This window comes from Euwallacea fornicatus, chromosome 37 (genome assembly GCF_040115645.1).
Source record: "Euwallacea fornicatus isolate EFF26 chromosome 37, ASM4011564v1, whole genome shotgun sequence".
Classification (NCBI taxonomy): Eukaryota; Metazoa; Arthropoda; class Insecta; order Coleoptera; family Curculionidae; genus Euwallacea; species Euwallacea fornicatus.
In genome coordinates this window covers 752,590-774,968 of record NC_089577.1, presented here as the reverse complement: position 1 = coordinate 774,968, position 22,379 = coordinate 752,590, and the positions used below count along the sequence as shown (strand labels likewise).

The following is a 22,379-nucleotide window of genomic DNA, read 5'->3' as shown; positions in this document are numbered from 1 at the left end:
ATGTGCCCAAAAGTGAAATGTTTAGTGCGTGGTTGTGCGTGATTTGATTGGTTCAACAATGACTTTACGTGGATCGAAGGGAGGACTCATTACTAGCACTCTAACGTCACGAATGGTAAGAATCCAACTGATTTTTCACCTTTGAATTGGTCACAAAAAGGCTCAGTAAATTGTGATAAAATGTTGATTTATTGTTCCTTCTAAACTTTTTAAAGTACATTCGTAATACAACGTAATTATATACAATTATTGGGATTTATAATGATATACAAACAATTACTTAACCCTAGAAACAACCTAAAAGTCCTTGATTTCGCACAACCTTGATTGAACAATGTTTACACTCGTTTGTTAAGCTCGTAATTACTGCACTGCGTGATATGAACGAAATTCCCGCTTAAATCAAGGTCGAACCCCCCAAGATGGCGCTATTAGTTAGTTAACCATTTTAAGGAGTTTTAGCGCGACTTGTTTTAGTGCTGGGGTGAGTGAGTTTTTATAGGCACTAATTAAATTTTTCAAGTGCTCTAACTATTTAGACATGGACACTAACCGAATTTGATAAAAAGTACACTTTGGTATCTCTCCTAATAGAAAACTATATTGTGTTTATTCCCTATTTTCCTCACCACGCTCAACCTCCCCTAATAAATGGACCCGAATATATGTATGTTTTGCTGATATGCACAGATTCATGCACACTAAGAAATTTCCTCATTTTTTACCGATAAAAAATTATGTTCGATGCACCCGATGCAGAAGTGGCTCCATTTGAGTAGTACCGGGCTCTAAAGTGGTCAAATCGGGAGTACACCGGCACTTCAGAACCCACTGCACCAGCACTGTGATCAATCTGGAGTCGTCGGAGTCGTATTTCGGAGGGAATTCATCCGCCCAAAAGTCCGCTGCTGGTTCCAGGTACTCGGGTAGGAGGTCTGAAGGGCTCTCCGACGAGCCCGGCCCTGCAACAAAGAATAATAACTATTAAGGTGTTTTGAGGACTCGTTTTGAGGCCATCAATCTCACCCTTCACGTCCAGGCGAGAAAGGGGGACATGAGTAATTCAATTCGCTGCATTTAAGAGGATAGAGGAGTTTTTGTCGGATGCATTTACGGGCGAAATTTTCCATTAGCGGACAATATGCATAAATAAATGAAATTCGATGGTCGAAGTGAGGATGGAGATTTGAGTGGGTCAGACAGGATTTAAATGGAGTTTTTCGAATTTGGCAACTTACCTTCGCATATGAAGTCCACGTTCACGGTAGTGCTGAGGGTGGGTCGACAGTCCATGCCCGGCAGAGGGCAGAGGCCGCAGTACTTGGGCCGGAATCTTTTCCTGCTCCGGCAGGGGCCAAAACGCAAGAAAACGGGCTCGCTTAGGCGGTGAGTGGCTTTGCATTCATGGCCTTTCTGAGAAGTTCAGAAAAACTACTTAAATATATACATGCATGTATATACAGGGTGGTTCCTAACTACGTGTAAAAAATTTAAAGGCGTAATCCTCGACTGATTTCGAGTCAAAAATGTCTAATACACACATACGTCCGCAAATGCCTTGTTTCCAAGATACAGGGTGTTGAAATGTGGCAAGAAAAAGAGATTTTATTTCCAAAATGACTCAATTTGGGTGTTTGAATTTTAGAAAAGACAATTTTTTGGGGGAATGCTTTAATGATTAATTATAAGAATTGCTTTTTATTAATTATAATAATACCACCAAACCTTTGGAAACCTTTAAAACCTTTTTCAACGTCTTTCAGTCAACACCCTGTATCTTGGAAACAAGGCATTTGCGGACATATGTTTGTTAGGCATTTTTGACTCAAAATCAGTCGAGGATTACGCCTTTAAATTTTTTACACGTAGTTAGGAAACACCCTGTATATAATATAAATATACAGGGTGCGCCAACTAAAACGAAACAGAGCTGTTTTCTCGGTTAATAAAAAAGTTATGCAAAAATGCTCGGACACGTCAACTTTAGTGTGGAGGGGGAAGATTTTTTATTAGATATTCACGGTGGTTGCCTTCACCCCCTGGGCAGGGGATGAACCACCCCTGAAATTTTAAATGGAAAGGGGGGCCGAGTTATACCTCAAATTAAAGGTTTGTTGAAGGGCTTTATGGTGATACCAAAATTTCTTACTTTCGAACAACCACTGATGAGTAAAACGATTATTTCTCTATGAATACTACAAATACATAACGCATAAAATCACCTAAATCAATTGTTCAAAATGCTGTCCGTTAACTTCCTGACAGTGAAATAAATTCGCTTCCAATCTCTGTCGCACCTTCTGGAATATTTCGGGGGTTATTTGGCGGCATTCATTAACAATACGTTCTCGCAAAACTTCCAAAGTCCCCGGAGGAGTGGAGTACACTTTCGACTTGAGATGACCCCAAAAGAAGAAATCCAATGGAGTCAAATCTGGAGACCTTGCAGGCCATCCAATTGGACCCCTTCTACCAATCCAACGACTAGGAAAATTTTCATTTAGAAATTGCCGAACGGCTAAAGCGTAGTGCGGTGTTGCACCATCTTGTTGGAATGTCAATAGATTTTCTGAATAATCCGGATTATTTTCCACAAGATCTACTAATTGGGGATAAGCGAAGTCTTCCAGCAACTGAAGATAAGTCTCGCCAGTCAGATTTCCGGGAATAAAATATGGTCCGATAATGTGATCCCCAAAAATACATAGCTTTTTTATTAACCGAGAAAACAGCTCTGTTTCGTTTTAGTTGGGGCACCCTGTACATGGAGTATCCGACTGAAATTACCGCGGAACGATTGATCGCAAAGTCTTGAACCAAAAATGAGGCGTTCTAGGCGAACTTACCTATGTTCAATGTTCCTTAGTTTTAAACGCTTTCATCGATTTTCGCTCATTTTGGATGTAAGAGTTACTACGTGATTTGGCGTGTTTTAACGGTGCAAACATTAATAAATGGCGTGTAGTTCGTAAATAAAAGTTTATATTTCTGCTACCTCCTGTATGAGTGATTTGAAATTTCTTCTCTGCCACAAGTTGCTTTCATTTTAGGTCTTTTTTGCCTCTTACGTAATCGTCACCGGGCATACGGTTTTCCCGTAAAAAAAATTATTTACGATACCTCGCAATTCGTTATTACTGCGAAAGCAATGATAAACAAATTGTTTTTTCGCGTTTACTATGCAACAATAAAACAAATTTTCCGTACGTCTGGCACACCGATAAAGTTTATTGTAGTGGTGGACGATCGAAGTTGAGTTTATTCTAAATTGAATAATTTTTGATATTTTAAAATGGAATATTATCCCAACTCCGAAAAGGTCGACATGGTCCGAGCGTCCGGGCTCTGCGAGGACAATGGACGAATGAAAGTCGTCGTGACAAATATGCAAATCGCAGAATTCCGAACCATCAAACGGTCAGTTCTAATCCAATTAAGGTTAATCGAAGACGCGAAAGAAGAAAACTGTCAAAATTTGATAGGTAAAAAAATGCGGTGCTTTCCAAGTCGATCGGTGGAATATCCATGGAAGTAGAGTGGTACGAAAGGAAACCATTCCTAATCGAGTTTCTAATAAACCCCAATGAGAAAATAAACGGCAAGGAAGCCTTCAGGAGGTCCACAGAGGGCTCGAATTATGTTTATACATTTATTATAAACATTGAAGCAGTTCCTCGCGTCAATTAGAAGCGCGTTTTTGATAAAAATGAGATATTTCGAACAATTTGATGCAAGAGAGCTTCCGCTGCAGGATCGCCACGTGATGCTTACGGCCGCTGCTTGCCGCGCAACAATTACTGTACGAACCTCGAGAACTTAACGAATGATAATCAGAAATTATTAGAAAAAAAAATGGATTATTAAAATAAAAACACAATAATAAATCGGACGTTTTATTTGCCCCGTCTACGAACAGTTTTATCGAGTAAGAAAAAGAAAAAATATACAGGGCGAGTCGGGAGGATCGTGCCAAACTTCAGGAGCGTGTCGTACACGAAAAATAAATGTAAAAAAACTCAAATGTTGTTATCCGATTTTCGTTTGTTTACAAGTTATAGCGTAAATAAAACGTTGGATTGGTCGTGATGGCCTCCAAGGTCTCCAGACCTCGCACCACTAGACCATTGTTTGTGGGGTTGGTTTAAAACTGAAGTGTACAGACTAAAAGTGGACGCTCAAGATGCACCAATTCGGCGCATTAGAAATGCTGAAATGCAGCTGTAAAAGATGCAGGACGCACGAGGAAAACTACAAAAAGAACTGATCAATGGATAATTCGAATGTGTCGGAAAAATCCATTTCTGTCATCCGCTCACATAAAATCACATTCAGAGGAAACGGCCTAGCTCGCATCAGTTCCAAGACCATGAGAAGATCAGTGGAAAATGGATTATTTGGTGGGCGACCAGCGAAAAAACCATTGCTGTCTGAGAAGAACGTGGAAGCCCGACTTCGGTTTGCGCAGAATCACCAACACCGGACATCTGAACTGTGGAAACTGGTAGTTTTCAGCGATGGGTCCAAATTAAACTTATCCAAAAGCGAAGGCCCACCGTACGTTAGACGACCCAAAGGTTGTAAAAAACGTTTGCTTTACCAACCGTAAAACGTGGAGGAGGTTCGATTATGGTTTGGGGCTGTTTCTCTGGTTTCGGTCCGCTTCACAAAATGGAAGGTCGCATGGATCGTGTACCGAGATATCCTCAGGAATCATTTGCGACCATATCTTGAAGAAGCCATGCCACTAAGGAGCATTTTCCAACGAGATAACGGCCCCGAACATAAGTCGAAACTAGTTTCGGAACGGTTTAGAGAGGAAGGGATGGAAGTTCTCGCTTGGCCGTCGCAATCTCCCGATCTCAACCCCATAGAAAATTTGCGGGAATATGTGGATAATGAAATTTGGAAAATTACATATTCCAATTTACGAGATTTATTTCGGGCCCTTCAAGAAGCCTGGAAGAGTATTGGTAACAATTTAATAAATTCAACGCCACGAAGATGCGCAGAAGTTATTCAGCAGCGAGGGTGTTATGCAAAATGTTAATTATCGAACAGTTCTTTTGCAATTTGTTGAAGTTTTATTACTTTTTATAATTATTTCGGAAAATTTGCTACATTTTTGTCCAGATCGAAATGAATATATTTTTTTATTTTTGTATGAAAATTATTATTGTTTTATTGTTTTATACTTCTGTCATCACCAGCCATCGTAGAATCATATTTCCAAAACCACATTTTGAATTTAGGCCGTTAAGTCTGAATTATTTGAAATTCTAAAAAGCTTCTATAATTTTGACCACTACTGTATGTTCATAGAATAAAAAAGGTTCATTCTCTCAATAAGTCTCGTGTGGCTTTAGCCTAAAATCGTCGTCATTCGTTTTTTGCGAACTGCGAAGAATTCGAGAAAACCCAATTCTGTTCCCGACTTCGGGGTTTTAGAAAAATCGTTACTCGCACGGTGCGACTTAAGTCAAATAACACACTTAATCGCAACTCAGTACCTCTGGAGCCTGTCTGTTTTGAGTTTGCATCTCAATGACGTCATCATCCCTTCAGTTTTAATCCCTATCGCTTTCAAGCAAAAGCTAATATGAAACAACAAAAGTGGTTTTAGGGGTTTAGAAAAACAGTTAAACCCCGCTGGTGGTGGATTTATGGCAGCACCCCTAAAGGAAAATCTCAAAACAGCACCTTATAATTCAATAGCTCGAGAACAATGACCACAGGAGCTTACACGAGCCCGGCAAAAGGAAAACCCTGAAAAACTTTATTGTTAAGGGATTTACTTCTTCCCTTAGAGCTCGAGAGAAAGATTTACTGCCGCAATTTCTCATACTTCGACTGAGCATTTTTTCGCTTAATTTTTCTTTAATTTACCAAATCGCACATAAACAATAATAGCAAGCCAAGACCCCACATGTTTGCCGTCTTGACCTCCATTCTAACATTATTAAACAGAAGTTCTTTAACAACAGGGCCGGCTTTGTTGCTGTCTTCGCGGGCAACTTGGCCATATCTATAGCGAACTCATATTTACTCTATAAAGTATTTTTGGTATTTACCAAACTGTTTAAAGGCACGCTTCTTACCCTCAAATGATGGTACTTTCGATGGGTCGCCACATAGTCTTTATCTTGACAACGTCTAATCTGACAAACACGCGTTTCAGTGTCCGAAGAGCACTTGGCGTTAAGATTGGACTTTCTAGAGGACAATCCAGATCCACAGTCGCTGCTACAGGACGACCACCTCGAGAAGGAGGGCTGGCAGGACGGGGGTTGTTCTGCTAAAAGTTGAAACCATGTCGCATTGAATTTTGAGGTCTGCAAAGCAGGCTTTTACCTGTCCTGCTGTCACACATCCACTCCCTGCAGCACTGCCCTGATACGTCCACCAGCCGGGGGTGTTGACACTCTCTGGGAGATATGTGCTCTTGGGGGCAAAGGGAGGAACATCCATAAGTGCCATTCTGGAAAATAAAGTACAATTTAAGGGTGGCTGGCACTGAGATTGAGGATTTGTAGAAATGAAAATTGACTGGCGCTTTTCTGTTAAAATATTCGGGAAAGTTTACAATGGAAACGAGCTTTATCCAAGTTTAGAGCAATTCAACTGAAATTCTTGATTTTGCTTTTCCAGGCTTCCGATTTCGGGCTTAACCGGGTTCTTTGTCGGGTGAAAGTTAGTTTGAAAGTTTCCAGAGTTTGCCACAGAAGGCAGACTGGATCTCCAACCATTTTGTAGTTATTGGTGTACGGCGTCCAATGAGAATCGATTATATTCCGACGTCGTTTGATAATTTTTGAGAAATAACTTCCGTAACTTGTCCCCTTCATTTTAGGGCTGTTACTCCTCTCTTTCTCTCTCTCCTGTTAATACTCAAGTTCGCCATGAAACGTCAGCCAGAAAAAAGAGCAAAACACCCTCCGTAATCATTTCAAAACAATCAGCTCAGAAGCAAACACGCATCCTATTTATCGACCGATTAGAGCAGACAAAAGTCCTCAAACTTCCAGCAACTCTTTTAAAGTCAAATTTAATGGAGAAACTTCGGATTTACTATCCCTCTTCGGGCATATGTTTCGACGTTACAGCCCCATATTTACGGTCTCGTTTATGTCACTTGTCTGCAACCAGTGTCAGCTGTCAAATATCTCTGGAGACAATGAAAATGTATGCCGGGGCGTAAAACCGGAAAAATTCCCCTCCAAAAAAGCATAATAAGGACGGTTTTATGTATACACAGTTTTGACAAATGCTTGTTTGTAAAGGGAGGAAAGATATGAGAAAAGTTCGCTTTTTATTTAAACGAAGACACCATTGAAATGCTAATTTTCAACCAGCAGAGTCTTCCAGCACCAATTTAAACCTCCACTTAATCTTTCTACTTTCTATAGCATACAGTCAAATGGTAATTTGGTCCTTTCAGGCAATAGCGCCTTGCAACCTCAGCGCCATCTCGAGGCATAATCACTGTAAGCGTAAAGACGAAGCCGCTTCATTTTTCTAATACTCACCTGACAAACACACTGCGTGCGACAATCCAAATTGAAAGTTTCCCCGTGCTCGTAGGTTTGATTGTACACTATACAGGGCACTCCTGAAGATTCTGCAATGATAAAAACTCACTTTGAGGTTAGGTTCGGGCCTTCACTGACCTCTGCAAATGCCGTCGCTGTCCCCGTGCCTGTACCTACAAACCAGTCCTTTTTGGATGTCGCAAGGGTTGTCCTCAGAGCAGGGCTCTCCTAATTGCCTGGGACAGGGGCCGCAGTCTGTGCACTCACCCTCCGATGGTGGGCAGCTGCAGGGGTTGGGGCAGGGGTAGATTATTTCTTCCTGAAACACATTTTCACATCCAATTAATTAGCGGGAATTTCATCGTCGATAAGGACGTTTGTCGGTTTGGAAATATGTCTAGAACGCCTTTTCGGCTGTTGAAAAGGGGTGCGAGCGTCCCTTGTCTTCTTCGACAAACAATCGCCCATTCAGCACGCCTCGGCAATTAATTTTAATTACTCTGGACTTAATTGTAATTTTCTTCTTGATAATAAAGTAAAGGAAATAACCGGGAAAGGTGTGTTTGGCCTGGCAATCTGGAAACTGCCTTTTTTTGTTTGACGCTTCCCGAAGTCGGGTGGGATTGCAGTGGACCGTTACTGGAAATTGCAATATTTAATTTAAAGTTCATTAGCGCCGAAAAGTTTTTTTTCAGTCGGGCGCGGACGGGTCCGGAGGTGCATTGGGGGCGTAGGCACTCTGGAACCTGCAAGCGACCACTGTGACCACGCTCGAAGGAACTGTGGGTAAAAACGTGTCCTTGGCAATGGCTGTCGCGCGCCTCGACAGTTTTAGCACATCTTGGCAACGCAGCCCCGAGAAAAAAAATGAGCTTGACGGCTTTAAGCTCAGAGTCGTACCGAACCTGGCAACTGTCGCTACAATTACACGTAGACGTTCACCTTCTAAATTTTCAACTTGACTGTTCCACCAACACACGAGCGCGGGCTCGCAAATTATTACGGAAACGTCACGTTACGTCAGACGGATGCCCGAGTTTGTGTTGGTAAGTGTAATATCCTAAAATGGCAGTAAAATTCCTGGTATCAGAATTTCCATAAATCAAACCACGGGCGTACTGCACGAGAGGGTTCAAAAGCAATTTAGAAGTAGTATATGTGTCTATGTACAGGATGTCTCAGTATCTCTGTTACAAAGAGATGTCGCCGTCATGGTTGAAGATACTCGAAAACGTTTCGGAGACAAATCGTTTTGTTTAATGAAGCGCATTGTGCGATGGGACCTTAGTATTTTTACTACCTGCGGCTGTACCAGGAGCCCATGTCGACTTCCTTAATTCAAAGGGAACAACCTGTATATTTTCGCATTTTCAGATTTTGCACATTAGCGTGATTAAACGATTACCAGGTCTCCCAGTTCCTGGACATCACGTGTGCGATTTTTGTGTGCAGAGAGGTCATCTACACATATAGCATAAGTGTAGCATAAGTACAGTTTATAGTTTGGACCTTTGTATGCACGTCGTACATATGAATCGTGCGCATCAGATCAATTCAACGTCGACATAAAATGTGACCAGTGGCGTCTTAAAAATTTTATTCTTTTGAATTGAAATGGAAAAGCCCCGACAAATGCGGATTGCGAATGAGGAGACGAACAACTATTAATTTATGAACTGAACGCCAGAAAAAATCTATATCGTGAAATCTGCTTATATAGTTCTTGGGGGCGCAGTGAAATTCTTAATAAACGTGCCCTGGCACACCCCTGATCGTGCTAAAATTTTAACAAATAACCAACTTTAAGAAATACGTTCATACCGCCATCTTTATTCAACTCGTACACACTCCGATTATCAATTTTGATTAGTTTGTCTAATCTGCAGGAGACGTGCACGCTATATCTCGGTCTTTGTTATTTGAGTATTACGTTTCCCCCACACACCCCAAACACGTACGTGCTAATTCGATACACATGCAAAGATCCAAACTACAAACTACACGATTTATTGCCTAAGTTTCCCGACAATAGGGGCATACAACTCATCCTCACCGATACATCCCCAGTAATTCGTCGTTGCCAAATACGTTGGGGAAATTTGGCAACGCCGAAGCAGTCTCCAAAAGATACATTAAGGTGTTCGAAGCTAATTATCCCCAAATGTCGTTAGATCTTTATCAGATTACGCAGTTTGCATATATTAGCCGACTTTAATGCCTTTGGAGGAAACTTCCCCAAAGTTGGGGGAACAATAATAAGTTTCCAAACTGCAACACCTTCCAATTGAAAACTTCAAAGTTAAGCAATATCACGGAGGCAAACGTGAGAATAAGGGAAGAAGGTACTTGGGCGAAATTAAAGCTTACGAGTTTTGACGGTGAACTGCTGGGGTTTAGGGGGAGCTTTCCCCCCCATTTGATTCCGTCACCTTACGTTGTTAATTCAACTTTGAGTTTTATCGGAGACGTTTGTGTGACCTTAAAGGGGCGAATTCGATCTTAGGAGAGTTCGTATCGAGTTATCTCCCCTTGCGGGGAGCAAACTTTTTCATAAATATAGAGTGGCTCCCCGGGCCGCACAATGGAGATTTTTAATTTTAAATGAGAATTTCGGCCAGCGGCCTTTTGTGTTCGATTAATTGAATTTCCAAGTAGAATCAAAAGTTTTTTAAGCAACAGCAAAAGGGGGCGGTTTCGGCCCCATGACGTTGTAAAACCTTTAAAGCGATATTCGGTATTTTGTCAATGGTGCGATTAATTGGAAATCAGGATTCGGAGAATCTGCTCATTCGATTTGTTGAGTTTTGGTAGAATTTTTCAATTCGGAAAAATTCGTTTTTTCCAAATGGCGCCCTGCAGTTATTTTCGCACCATTTCATCGGTGGAAAACCGACGTATAAATGCGACGTGTGCGCGTCACGAGCATTGAAAATGGACACTCTTTGAGTGAACTGAAACAAACTGTGAACGACCTCATGCTGCGCGGGTAAAAGACACACCAGCGCACCTTTACACCATCGACTCGCTTAAAGTTTACTTTGGTACTTTGTTTCGTTTTTTTTTTACAAAATCAGGTTTTTCCCACAGAAAAAAAAACACATAAAACTTTCCAATTTTCCATGTGCGGATTGTATCGGCTCCCAAAGGCCAACCCTGTAGAAGATGGTTGCGAAACTGCTAAGAAACGTGGGGTAAGCCAATATATATGCATAGAGGATCAAAAGCCCCGCATAAATTCGTTAAAGATTTAGATAAATATTTTCCATGAAAACGCTGAAACACGTCAAATATTGCCTTTAGTTGTGCATATTTCGACGTAACACACATGTATACAGGGTTACCTACGTAGTGGGTAAATGTACTTTTTCATTTTTTTACGGAAGCCCATGTACAGTATTGGCCAAAATACTTGGCACCTCCAAAACTTCTCTATTACTAAAATAGCTCCGTTCCAATGTGAACAAATTCAACATGGCCGATGTGCCTTAATGTCGTCCGACAACGAAATGATAGTAAACGTGTCTAGCTTGCATTATTTTATAGAAAAAAAATAATAATAATCGTATCACGTTGGACAAAATAGTTGGAACTTTCTTCTTACCGGATTTAAAGGGCACATTTTGCATATTTTATTTATTTTCTTGGGCAGTTCGGTTTGATATCCGAATCAATTATAATGGCAAAAGGCAAAGCCCGTTCGGTTGATCTCAGAAAAAGAATCATTGATTTTTATAAACAAAAAGATATTTCCACGAGATTAAACCTCCGGAAAAATACTGTGTCCCGAATTATCAAACAATTTCAAGTAAATGGTGACGTCATCCCGGGAAAAAGTCCAGGCAGACCTAAAAACACAACTGCAAGACTGGATAACAAACATTGTCGACCTCGCGAATGGTGATCCGTTCCAGTCATCCTCGAAAATCTTGCAAGAAATTATGGCCGATGGAGATCCTGTAATATCATCGAGAACTACCAGAAGAAGGTTGGTACAAAATGGCCCAAGATCCTATCGTCCAGCCAAGAAACCATTGCTACGGACGAAGAACATCAAAGCACGGTTACAACTCAGTACAAGATTGGAAAAAAGTTCTTTTCAGCGATGAATCGAAATTCAAACTGATTTCCAGTGATGGCATAGTCCATGCAAGACGTCCAAAAGGCCAGAGACTCGATAAAAAATATATTAAGCCTACTGTCAAGCATGGTGCTAGTTTGGGGACGTTTCTCTTGCCATGGCATGGGCCCCATTCGTCGCACTTGTGGCAAAATGGGTCGATTTATGTATCGTGACATATTACGGGATACAATGGAACCCTGTGCGTTTGAAGCAGTGTCAGGTAATTTCATTTTTCAACAGGACAACGATCCTAAGCATTCTGCCAAACTTGCAAAAGTGTGGTTAGAGCGGGAAAAAGTTGCTACCATGAAGTGGCCAGCCCGAAGGCCGGATTTGAGTCCGATGGAAAATTTATGGGACCTCGTAGATCGTAGGTTCAGAACAGGTTAGTTTGTTAGAAATGGAAACGAACTTTTTGAAAGGCTCTTATAAGATTCACATAATGTGGATCGTCGATTAATAGAAGAACTAATCGAACCAATGCCTGGGAGAACGGCAGAGGTAGTAAGAGCAAAAGGGCATCACGCAAAATGCTAAAATTACAAATACTTCAAATTTGACACGGGTTTCCTACCGGATGTTTTAGGTTCCAACCATTTTGTCCAGGCATTTTCGGATTTTTTACAATATTATTGAAATTTTTTTAAAATACTTTTTATTTTCGTTATAAGTGAAATATACGTTTAATAAAGATTAAAAGTACAATAACTTTTGTTTCGATTTATACGAAGTTTTTTTATTTTCGCGGGGTGAAAAAAGGTCCAAGTATTTTGGCCAATACTGTATATTAAGACGTTTTTGAGTTCTTTGAGAAATTCGGAACACAGTTCGTGTAACATACCTACATGATAATGTCATATGTGATACAATCGCCGGCTTGGACGAAGGGGACAATTAAACTGGACTCCTAGATCGCCTGACCTCGCCCATACGGACCTTTTTTATAGTCCCGATTTTGTCTTGCGCGCTCAGACTGACGTGTCAGAATGTGCTTACGTTTGACGGAAACTCAGTTGCGGCATGGGGAGGGGTTCCTTCAGAAGCTCGCACGGAGTTCGTTTTTTGATCCAAAATGAGACTTCGAATGCATGCAAGTACCTGACAGAGGTCATAGAAGAGCGTGTCGTACCATTCATCGTTGGTCTTGGAGGGAGCGCTACCTTCATGCATGATATTGCGCAGCCCCACACTGCTCGCATCGTTACCGCTCCTCCTGGCGAGATTCGAAACACACGATTCGTCTGGCCTGCTCGAAGTACGGATTCGAATCCTGTGGATCCTATTTAGGGTAAGGTGGAAGGACGCTTGTGGAGACATGTGCCGGCTCCTAAAGATTCCACGGGGTTCCGCGAAGTGCCGGTTCAGAAATGAGACGATCTTCCGCAGAATACCATCCGAAGCATGTTTTGACGCGTACGAGCTATTGTCACTGCCAAAGGGGGAGCTCGGTGCTGGAGTCTTTCACGTTCGGCTCATGTAATCCCATTATCGTCAATACTTTTCGCAACAGGAATGGAAATACCTTTCCGTACGAGTGATCGAGACGAAATCAGTAAGTTACGTTACAGGTGGAAAAATTTGAGTAAATTATAAGCTGTTAAATTAAACGCCAATTACGGGACGGCCCCAATTTTACGCTCCGCAGGGCGTTTATGTGAGGGCGGTACTCCGGGTCCTCGTTTGCTCGGCACCGCGCGGTTGTAAAGCGGACCGAAAAAGAGCAATTTCTGAGGAGTAAAAGCGGCAACATCGGTCCGAACCTTTCGGAAAAAAGGCCGATAAAACTTAGGCGTATTTGCCAAATCGACGAGAGTGGATTTGCGATTATTTTAAAATTGGATATTTGCAGAACACAGAATCGGATCGTTTCGCTTGATGGACTGAATTCGGTTTTATTGTGCAGTTTCGCATTGTTATAGCACCGAGTTTGTTAGCGTGTTTCCAGGTGAAATTGATACTTTCCAGTGTTCCGTTTCGAAAAAATCTGTCATGAAATCTGATAGCGCCGCGAGAGTCGCAATAAACACGCCGAGAAGAAGCATTAGGCCCCACTGCCAGAAGTATTCATACACGCCTCGAAGCTAATGCTGGAAACTTTGGAAAAATAAAAGTCGAAAGCAGTTTAAACTGCAGTTACCTTCCGACACAAAGGGCGACGTCTTCTAGATAAATTGCGTGCGATTAAATGTAATTTCGAAAGAAACGACTCACTTAAACGCTACTCAGAAATACGAGCCTCTTGTTTAATCTGACGTACTTTGATGTCAAAGAAAAGGAAAGAAGGAATTTTTGCTCCAATGCCTTTTCATTAGATTGTAAAGGGAAATTAGTCACCGAGTACCGCTCTTACGCGAGATATAAATGTAGGCGTTGAGAGTGCTACCGCGGAACCTATATTTTTAGTCTCCTGGCACCTATTGAGGCCATAATCACTCCCATTCTTAACTTTAATATCCAGCTATTCTCTATGTCTCAAAGCTACTTTTATGATGCATTACGAAGTCTTTACAACCCCTTCTCCGAGAGATTATTCGCCTTAAATCCGCCCTTATCGAGGGTAATTTATTCTTAAAGGTACCTCCTTTGCTCTAAACTAATTACGTGGAATATCTCCTTTTTGAGGGCGTTCGAAGGATATTTTTGCACCGTTTTGTGCTCCGTTTGTCGGTTCGGCCATTTATTTAAACAAACCGTCAATAAATAACCGGAGTGGTCCAAAGCCTTTCCGATTAACTAAACCCGATTAAAAATCGATTATAAAGTTCGGCTTTTCAGTTCGAAACCCACAAATTTCGCTCTTTGTTGTTCTTGATAATTTACAAAGTAAAATAAATTTGTATTTATTCATTTCCGGACGCAAAATAAATTGTTATTCGGCGAGAAACGTTATTTTTTATTTTATGCCAGAACTTCCCGTTCCCGCGCAAAGCAGTTGGTTACGCGGCGCCGCCCCCGTGCGATACCGTTCCCGGAGGTAGTACTACGCAATTTTCCCCGATTTCCTAATCAGGGCGAGAATTCGAAAAATACGAAGGCCCTTATTTGCTGAAAGCAAATAATAAAACGCGCAAAAAGCTGTATTAGGAGTGTCGTTGTTTGCCCCGATGTGTGTATTTTCCCCATTTGTGTTTGCACGTCAAATTGGACCATTCAATAGCACCTTTTTCCATTTAATACAAACAGGAACTCGAATTGTTCAGGGAGTTTAGCGGCAGCAACGCAGTTTGAAATCCAGCACCCTCTCGAGACAGTTTGATTAGTTCCGCGAAGTCAAACATAGATGGCGGTCTGCTTAATAACCTTCCCCTTTAATAAAAATAGCAACACTCAAGTTTTTCTTCTCCGTAGGTTTTAGTGGAATTTCCTCGGGGAATTGACAAGAAACGCCTCGTCCCTACGCCTCGACACTAAGCACTATGCAAGCACGCAAATATACGAGGACAACAAAGGGCACGAGCCCTTTATCCGAACCCTTCTTATCTGAGGTAATGTGTTTCTTATTGTCTTTCCCAGGACAAATTTGTGTCCTAAAACTCCCAGGATTGCGCTTTGTTTTTGGCCCTTTTAGCTCTGATTTCTTCCTGAGGGACTCGAATCTTAATCTCGTAACTAATCAATGGGACGACGTCTTATTAAGAAACTTCCCGGTACGCAAACAAATTTCTCAATGTCTGAAAAGTGTAGCCAGTTTTCCATTATGCCCTAAAGCTCCGTCTGAATGTTCCAGATGGCTTAGCCGGAAGCGCATTTTGCTTGGTTAAATCGGGGTTCGATTCGGAATTGAGGCGTCGCACACACAGAAGCAAAATGTCACAAATAACTAAAAATTACAAAAAAAAAATGAAAAAATACTTACATTAGCGTCGAAGACAATGGGCGGGACCTCCCGCTTCTTGGGCCTGATGCCGGAGGCTATAGGGCCGAAACTCAGGACGCCTAGGAGGATGATCGAGCCGCACACCATCACTGACCAAAAGCTGCAAATTAAACCACTTAAAGGAACCGCTAAATCGTCAATTAGTAATGCAGAAATAAAACATGGGAACCATGATATCACAGATCTTTATTATCGAGATGATCAGGCGGCGAATTCACGTATAATTACTTCACAGGTGCATTCAGTAAATTCGATTTTAATTTACTGCTCATTACTTCAATTAACACAATTTAATTATTAGTGCACTGGTTGGCGCAACAGAACGTTATCAACTTTATCAATCGATCAACTATCTCATCAATCAATTTTTAATTCGACGTCCACCTCTATTAAATTACACGACCTCGCTGTGCATATTTTCTGAATTTGAAATTCGCCATTTTGTCGAGGATACGTGACGCTAACGACATTTTTTGCAAATTTGGTCCGCCATTTTATTTCGCGATTTCTAAGCCTCGTTTTCTAGCGTGGACTTTTTTTCATTCGTCGATATTTTTTGAATTCGTGACGCCGACCAAATGACGCATGCGCTAGCGGATAACGTACAACGGACGTTAATAATGTTCAAGTCACAAACAGTCTAAACACTCCCCGATGAAATGGACTCCGCCTTAAATGTTTCGGCCTCCCGCCTGTCCCTCTTCTTCAGCTCGGCAACCAGTTGCAAAACCCTAATTTGAAACTCTATGGTGTCGTCATCGTTTAATCCCTCCAGAGAGGGCAGAATGCCCTTGAAGAAGCACATGTGCCGACTCTCCTCAGAAATTTTAACCGTAGCATACTGCGAATCCTCATTTTTGGAGAAAAGCTGAGAGTCATTATCGCTCGCTGAATCGTCTATCAAGCTCTTGCTGAGGAACTGCAGTCTGTTGCTGTAGACGTACTTCTTCCCCTCAGATACCCCTGCAATGGACTCCCTCTCCCGCCTCAAAGTCCTCACGTAACCGTCTCGGATGTTCCACCACTTCTTTGTCACGAGTTTGGCTGAAACTCACACTGTCTCGCACCTGATGAATGAGTAAAAGTGAAAATGCTCACAATACTCGGCCTTATCTTGGTCACTGAGGGTGTCATAGTCGTCAAACAGCTCCCTGCAAATCTCCTCCCACGACGCCTTAGTTTGGGCCTTGTTCTTGTAGGTGTGAATGGTTTTATCCCACAGAACTGGTCTGGCTTCGACTAATGCTATAAGGTGGAAGGCACACACCCGGATTTTATTCATTATTTCACTTCGGTTTTGGTCTGATACAACCAACGTGCAGAGCAACGGACCGACTGATATAGTCCGATAACCTTCGATTCAGCTAGAGATGCCAGAGACAGTTTTTGGTGTCGGAGTGAGGCGAACAGTAGTTCGCTACGTAGCCCCAGCTCTAGCGCCAGCCTCGAGACATGAGCAGTGCAGTTAGCCGGGGTCCGATATCCGGTGCCGGACAGCTGCATGGGCCGTATTTAGCTACCGAAACGTACAGGAGCGGCTTAAACGAAAACGATGCTCATCGAGGGTGTTTGTAACTTCCCCTTCAGCGGGCCATAACACGGTAAATTAACGAAAACAACGCAAATGGACTTTGCCTGTTGAAACTTGCTAGACGCGACGAAGAAAAACGTGTCGGATTTCTACCTTCATGTGGCGGGAAAGAAATTATCGACCCACCGTCGAAACTTCCATTATTAACGCACTCTAAGTCGATCAAACAAACCCCTATATAATTTGATTGTAATTAGCGAAGTAACCTGAGAAGTAATCGTACTGGTAAGTAACGGAAATTGGAATTAATTTCCCATTACTAGTAGCACAGGAAAATATGAGCGTTTAAAATGCTTAGTGCAACCGCCGTCTTGGTTTATTACTCCACTAAACAGCATCATCGTGTCGGGAATGTAATTCTATATTTCACGTAAAACTTGTGATTATAAGCCGGCACCCATCGAACCATTTGAATTGCGATTTTCAAGCATTTATTTAGAACTCGTCCAAGAGCGTGGATTACATATATGGTTTTTCCTTCGCCATTTTATCGAGAATCCTCGCCTTCGCCATTTCGCGCACAACGAGCGAGCCACTTTTCCAGAAAAACGTGGATGTTTTCGAGTCGTCGGCTCGAGTCAATATTGAAATTTGTAGCGGATACATCCTCATATCATTACAACTTTAAACGTGGTGCTCGCTTTTAACATCGTTACCGAATTTGTTTGTGCAAACTTTACCCGTAAATCAGGGCATAGATGCGACATTGTTCCCGGATTATTAAATTTCCAGTTTCGGATTTAGTTTCAGCGAAGGCCTGCCGGTTGTCGAAAGCCGTGAAGACAAGCAAAGCTCAGGTTTTACCGCAAACTGACGAGTACGTATTACAGTAAAGTTTGTTTGCTTGCTGTCGACACGTTCTCTAATAGTTCGCGCAGCAATATTAATAACTTTTACATGATTTTATTGCGGTCGTAAAGGAAATAAAACAACGGCCAAATTGCGTTTTCCCGGAGATTTATGACTTGGTAACCACTGTTTCTCCGGCTCAAACCGAACAATACACGAAGTTTCTGCTTTGTTGGGGGAAGGAGGGGGGGGGGAGGTTCTCGCCTCCCCCCCTGCTGTGTTTAAGCACCTTAACTATCTTGTTCGGCGCGAGATACAAACTGGCTAAATTACCCCAGGAATAACGCGAATGAGTATGTTGTTTATGGTGTGTGCGATAACATTAATTCAGTTAATTGCCTGAGCAGAATTCATCTTCAAAGGGCTTTGTCTTGTTGTTTAGAACAGTCAAAACTACCCTTTATTACGCCTCGTCGCTAGTTTTAACGCAACACTGTAAAAACTACGTGCGTGCGCCGATAGTCGCGGCGCATCCGCAGACTAGTAGCGTTAGCCGCTCGGTAAACATGCGCGTTTACTCTCCGACTAAATTTTAATTGAATTTTTTCTCGAGTTAAAGGGAAACTATGCTCTGGAAAGGCCCTCAAGGCTCCCTCAAAACTTTGCCCACTTATGCACCGATGTAAGTATCCGTGCTTGAACTTTATGTACTCCGAAATTAAATTTCCGCAGTAGTTCCGAAAATGGGGCCTTATTTATTCCGCACTCCTGATCCGGGATGAGTTATTCGAGAGAACTAACTCGAGAACTTGCGAGTTTCCCTACAGCGATGTCCAACCAAACTGCGGGCAATGGTGTAAATGCCCAATTACACTATACACGTGCCATAAATTTCATAACGTTTGAAACAGGGATTTTCGCTGTGGACACGGAGTTGAATTTATCCGAATTCATTCGTTCTGTGTGAATGGAAGCCGGATGCAATATCCAGCGGCCCGACACATCAAAAACGTAAAATAAATCAAAATCGTTTTTGCTGACCGACCCTGATCATATGTTGCGACCTAGAGGACAATGGACTCCCCGTTTATAGCACAAAACCCTCTAAATTGTAGATATTAGTTTTCTTTCCAACGGAATTGCGTAATTATTAAAATAGGAGGACACGCAAGAGCTCCCATTTTTCGTCTCGTCGATTACGGTAATATGGACCTCCAGCCACTGGACAAAGGGCCGCACAGGATGGGAAAAAAGTAACCGGTTTAAGACAACTTTAACATTTTTAAAAGATAAATTAACGAACGATGCGAAAAACGTAAAAGGGTACTTGTGGGGCCCTTGTTATCTAATAATGTACTTGCGTGCTTACGGAACAACAAGGAAGTTGCCGGTTGTGGGGCCCCATATACGGAGCCCAATGTTTATGAAACACGTTTTAATGTAAGAAAATTTAGATAGCTCACGTCGTGACGAAGACTTGCAGCCCGTTTTCAACCCATTCTGGGCAAACCCGCGCCCAGAGGCGGAACACATTAAATATTCACAGGACTAAAACTGTATCCTTCAGAAAAATGGTGAGAGCTGAAAAATCACACGTATAAGAAAACCCGCGTTTTATATGGGCCTCCGCATTTATATGGGCTTTATACTCCCCAAAAGCGTGGCGTAAAATATATATCTAAAATAATAGAAATCTGAAGGATTTGCACCGGAAACCGGGTCGTTTAAAAAGATGGAACATCCCCGGATTCCCTCGGGAAGCGGGGGCGTATATATGCAAACTGGGCGATTTTTTCAAGCATTCAAATCGGAATTGATCCGTAAATGGGGTTAGTTATAGCGGGCAATCATGTCGAGCTGAAACCGGAAAAAGTGTTTATTTTCGCATAGTCCAACATCGAAAAGGAGCCTATAAAATCAGAGTTTCAAACGTACGGAAAAGGTAGGGCGCAGAAGCAGCTGTCGCGCTCCGCACCGAAGGGCGGGCCTAGCAGGTACTGCGGTCTTAGGGGCGGGATATAAAAATCTGAGAGTCGGACAGTGGACGGGGTTTAATAGCTGCGATGGCCTAGCAGGTACTGCGGTCTTAGAGGCGGGATCTAAAATCTGAGAGTCGCACAGTGGGCGGGGTTTAATAGCTGCGATGGCCTAGCAGGTACTGCGGTCTTAGGGGCGGGACCTAAAATCTGAGAGTCGGACAGTGGGCGGGGTTTAATAGCTGTGACGGCACAGCAGAATGAACTCCGCTCAACTGCAAACGAGCAACCGTTGATTGCGAGAACTTAGGAAGGCGATTCCATAACTAGAAACTTTTAGCAGAATCGATTTTTTGGCCTCGTAGCTCATTTCCCGCAAAATAAAAGCGGCAATCAATATGGGGCGCAATTGATGAAATTTAGGTCAAAACTTAGGTATTGGATCCTTTTAAGAGAAGGCTCTTTGTGCAGACCTTCAGTTGATTAAGCCGAATGAAATTCCAATCAGAAGTGTATTTGCCATTTCTTGTGGCCAAATTTAACTTCAAACTGGTGTATAAAGGTATTGTCAATTTCAGCAAAATAAGTTAGAATTTCCTCTTTCCAGTGAGAATTTTTATGCGGTTTCTAAAACATTTCCGGGATATTTTGTAGTCCCAGATGGAACTGATTTGTCACGTATACGTATGTAAACAGGGCAGATATTGCGAACCCATATATTTATATTGGTGTATACAGCTTTGGGACCGGGTCAATTGGAAATAGTTTCAATCAAAATCTCAATTTCACATAAATTAGGCAACGTAGCCCATGCAGGAATAATCAGACTATCGCTCCTGCAAATCATGTACGTGTGGTGTAATGTAGTGCATTACTAGCCGGAATAATCTGGTAATCGGGCCAAGATGAGCAATAATGCCCACCAAGGGTCTGCCCTTACATCGTAAATATCAATTGCGCTTTCCTTCAAACGTTCAGGAGGAAGAACCAGTGTGCGATACTGCTGCTGCTACAGATGTGCGCTGCCCCCATCAGTCCATCGATCCAGAATATTCATATTCCAGAACTCCTTTACTTATGCAGAGGGATAAAAGGAGAGTATAAAATATTTAAACAGGTAATAGTATGGACCAAAACGAACAAAAGAGTCTCAGGAAACAAGTATGGCAAAATAACGATTTCAGAGATATGAAAGAGCATCCTTTTTCACGCTCATTTGTAACTATTTATTGCTAATTTATCATGAACGAACAAACAAACGAAGCTTCCAGGGAAGACAAAAAATTAAATTACATGGGAGATTCAGAGCGCATTTTTTCCCCTTCCGAGCAGGCACGGCATTTTCGTCCGAAAAATATTCGAACTCTTTCAAAAATCCCTGTTTTCGCTCGGATTTATTGGCGTTCTTGATTAACTCACAGCCGCAGTTCCTCGTCGCCACCAACCAAAGCATTGGGGCCGCACACTGATGTTTTCAAATATCATAAAAAAAAAAAAAAAAAAAAAATCTAGAGGGTTCAAATCGGGCGATCTTGCGGGCCACAGCACGGGTGCGCCCATTCCTGCCGGCCTGGTTTGGGGGCAAGTGCTGCTCGATGGTAATGAAAAAATAAGCCGGAGCACCGTCGGGCCGGGGCCGCGTCCGTTGCCTTCGGCCCGAATGGAAAAATGCGTAACAAACGAAAACTTGTGCAATAACAATGGTCAAATAACTGACGCTTGTAATGTTACGAGGAGGTGCAAGTTTTCGCGAAATGAAAGACGAAAAGCAAATAACCTCCCGTTGCTCTGCGGATCAATGTCTACCAAGACTTTTTGTTCATTTCGCACGCCGTTGCCTGTTTGACTAGTTTGCGCCGCTTTTCGACGCCCTGTATAGCGGAAGCGACCAAGGGCGCCACCTCGATTGAGCATCTTAAGACTGGCGGGCCCTCCTCCGAAACTAGAGGTAAGCCGTTTCTCGAAAAGGTCGAGTCCCTGTTCAGTTGAGTCCGAGGTCCCCAACCTCACGTTAATCAAAAATTCACGTCGAGAGTGAGCCATTTGCGCCAGCGTTCCTGGGACGTCCGGTACGTTCACGATAAGAACGGCCAGGAGAGGTCGTTGGGGCATCGATGGTTTATCGGAACGTTTTTTCGTTAATGTACCCGCCCGGCGGGGGCCTTCGGCGTCCTAAATCCAAAACTATGTATCCTCATTACATTCGGTCATTTCGACTCTAGTTACACGGATTTCAGACCTTTTAATCGGGCTTCGCCTCCAGTTGTTTGTGTTTCGATTAAAGGCTATTCGATTAGAGATCCCGCTGTTTAGATAGAGTTTAAATCTCATTATCTGGTTACATTTCGAACGCGAATGTAATTTTCGAACTGTAATCGATTCGCCAAAGGTTCCTCTAATGCGAGATAATTCTGGCACACTTTGTTTGCCATTTTTAATTAAATGCATCGTAGGGCTCGCCCATTCATTCAGCCAGATTATTTGGATAGAGCCGTTAAGC

General features: G+C 42.4%; 2 protein-coding genes across 3 annotated transcripts in view; both read right to left on the bottom strand.

Moving 5' to 3' along the window:
* Positions 1–170: 170 nt before the first annotated feature.
* Ccn overlaps positions 171–22,379 on the bottom strand; it is a 35,494-nt gene continuing 13,285 nt past the window's right edge. Inside the window, exons 2-8 of one of the 2 annotated variants that reach the window (XM_066300714.1) lie at positions 15,503–15,623; positions 7,665–7,845; positions 7,524–7,615; positions 6,349–6,475; positions 6,096–6,292; positions 1,239–1,413; positions 171–962 (exon numbers count right to left, since the gene is read on the bottom strand). In XM_066300714.1, the coding sequence (XP_066156811.1) occupies positions 736–962; positions 1,239–1,413; positions 6,096–6,292; positions 6,349–6,475; positions 7,524–7,615; positions 7,665–7,845; positions 15,503–15,610 (1,107 nt within the window). In that variant the 5' untranslated portion in view covers positions 15,611–15,623 and the 3' untranslated portion in view covers positions 171–735. The remainder of the gene's footprint in view (positions 963–1,238; positions 1,414–6,095; positions 6,293–6,348; positions 6,476–7,523; positions 7,616–7,664; positions 7,846–15,502; positions 15,624–22,379) is intronic. The other variant, XM_066300716.1, reaches the window with a different exon arrangement.
* Positions 15,695–16,892, bottom strand: LOC136349277 (uncharacterized). The gene is made up of 2 exons (XM_066300725.1): positions 16,622–16,892; positions 15,695–16,567 (listed from the first exon to the last, which is right to left on the bottom strand). Exons 1-2 carry the CDS (start codon positions 16,803–16,805, stop codon positions 16,164–16,166), a joined length of 588 nt encoding a protein of 195 aa, XP_066156822.1. The 5' UTR covers positions 16,806–16,892; the 3' UTR covers positions 15,695–16,163.

Coding starts and splice junctions, on each gene's coding strand:
- LOC136349277 (XM_066300725.1), bottom strand. CDS start 16,805: ATGAATAAAATCCGGGTGTGTGCCTTCCACCTTATAGCATTAGTCGAA. Junction 16,568..16,621: donor CCAAGATAAGGCCGAGTATT/GTGAGCATTTTC, acceptor TGTGAGTTTCAG/CCAAACTCGTGACAAAGAAG.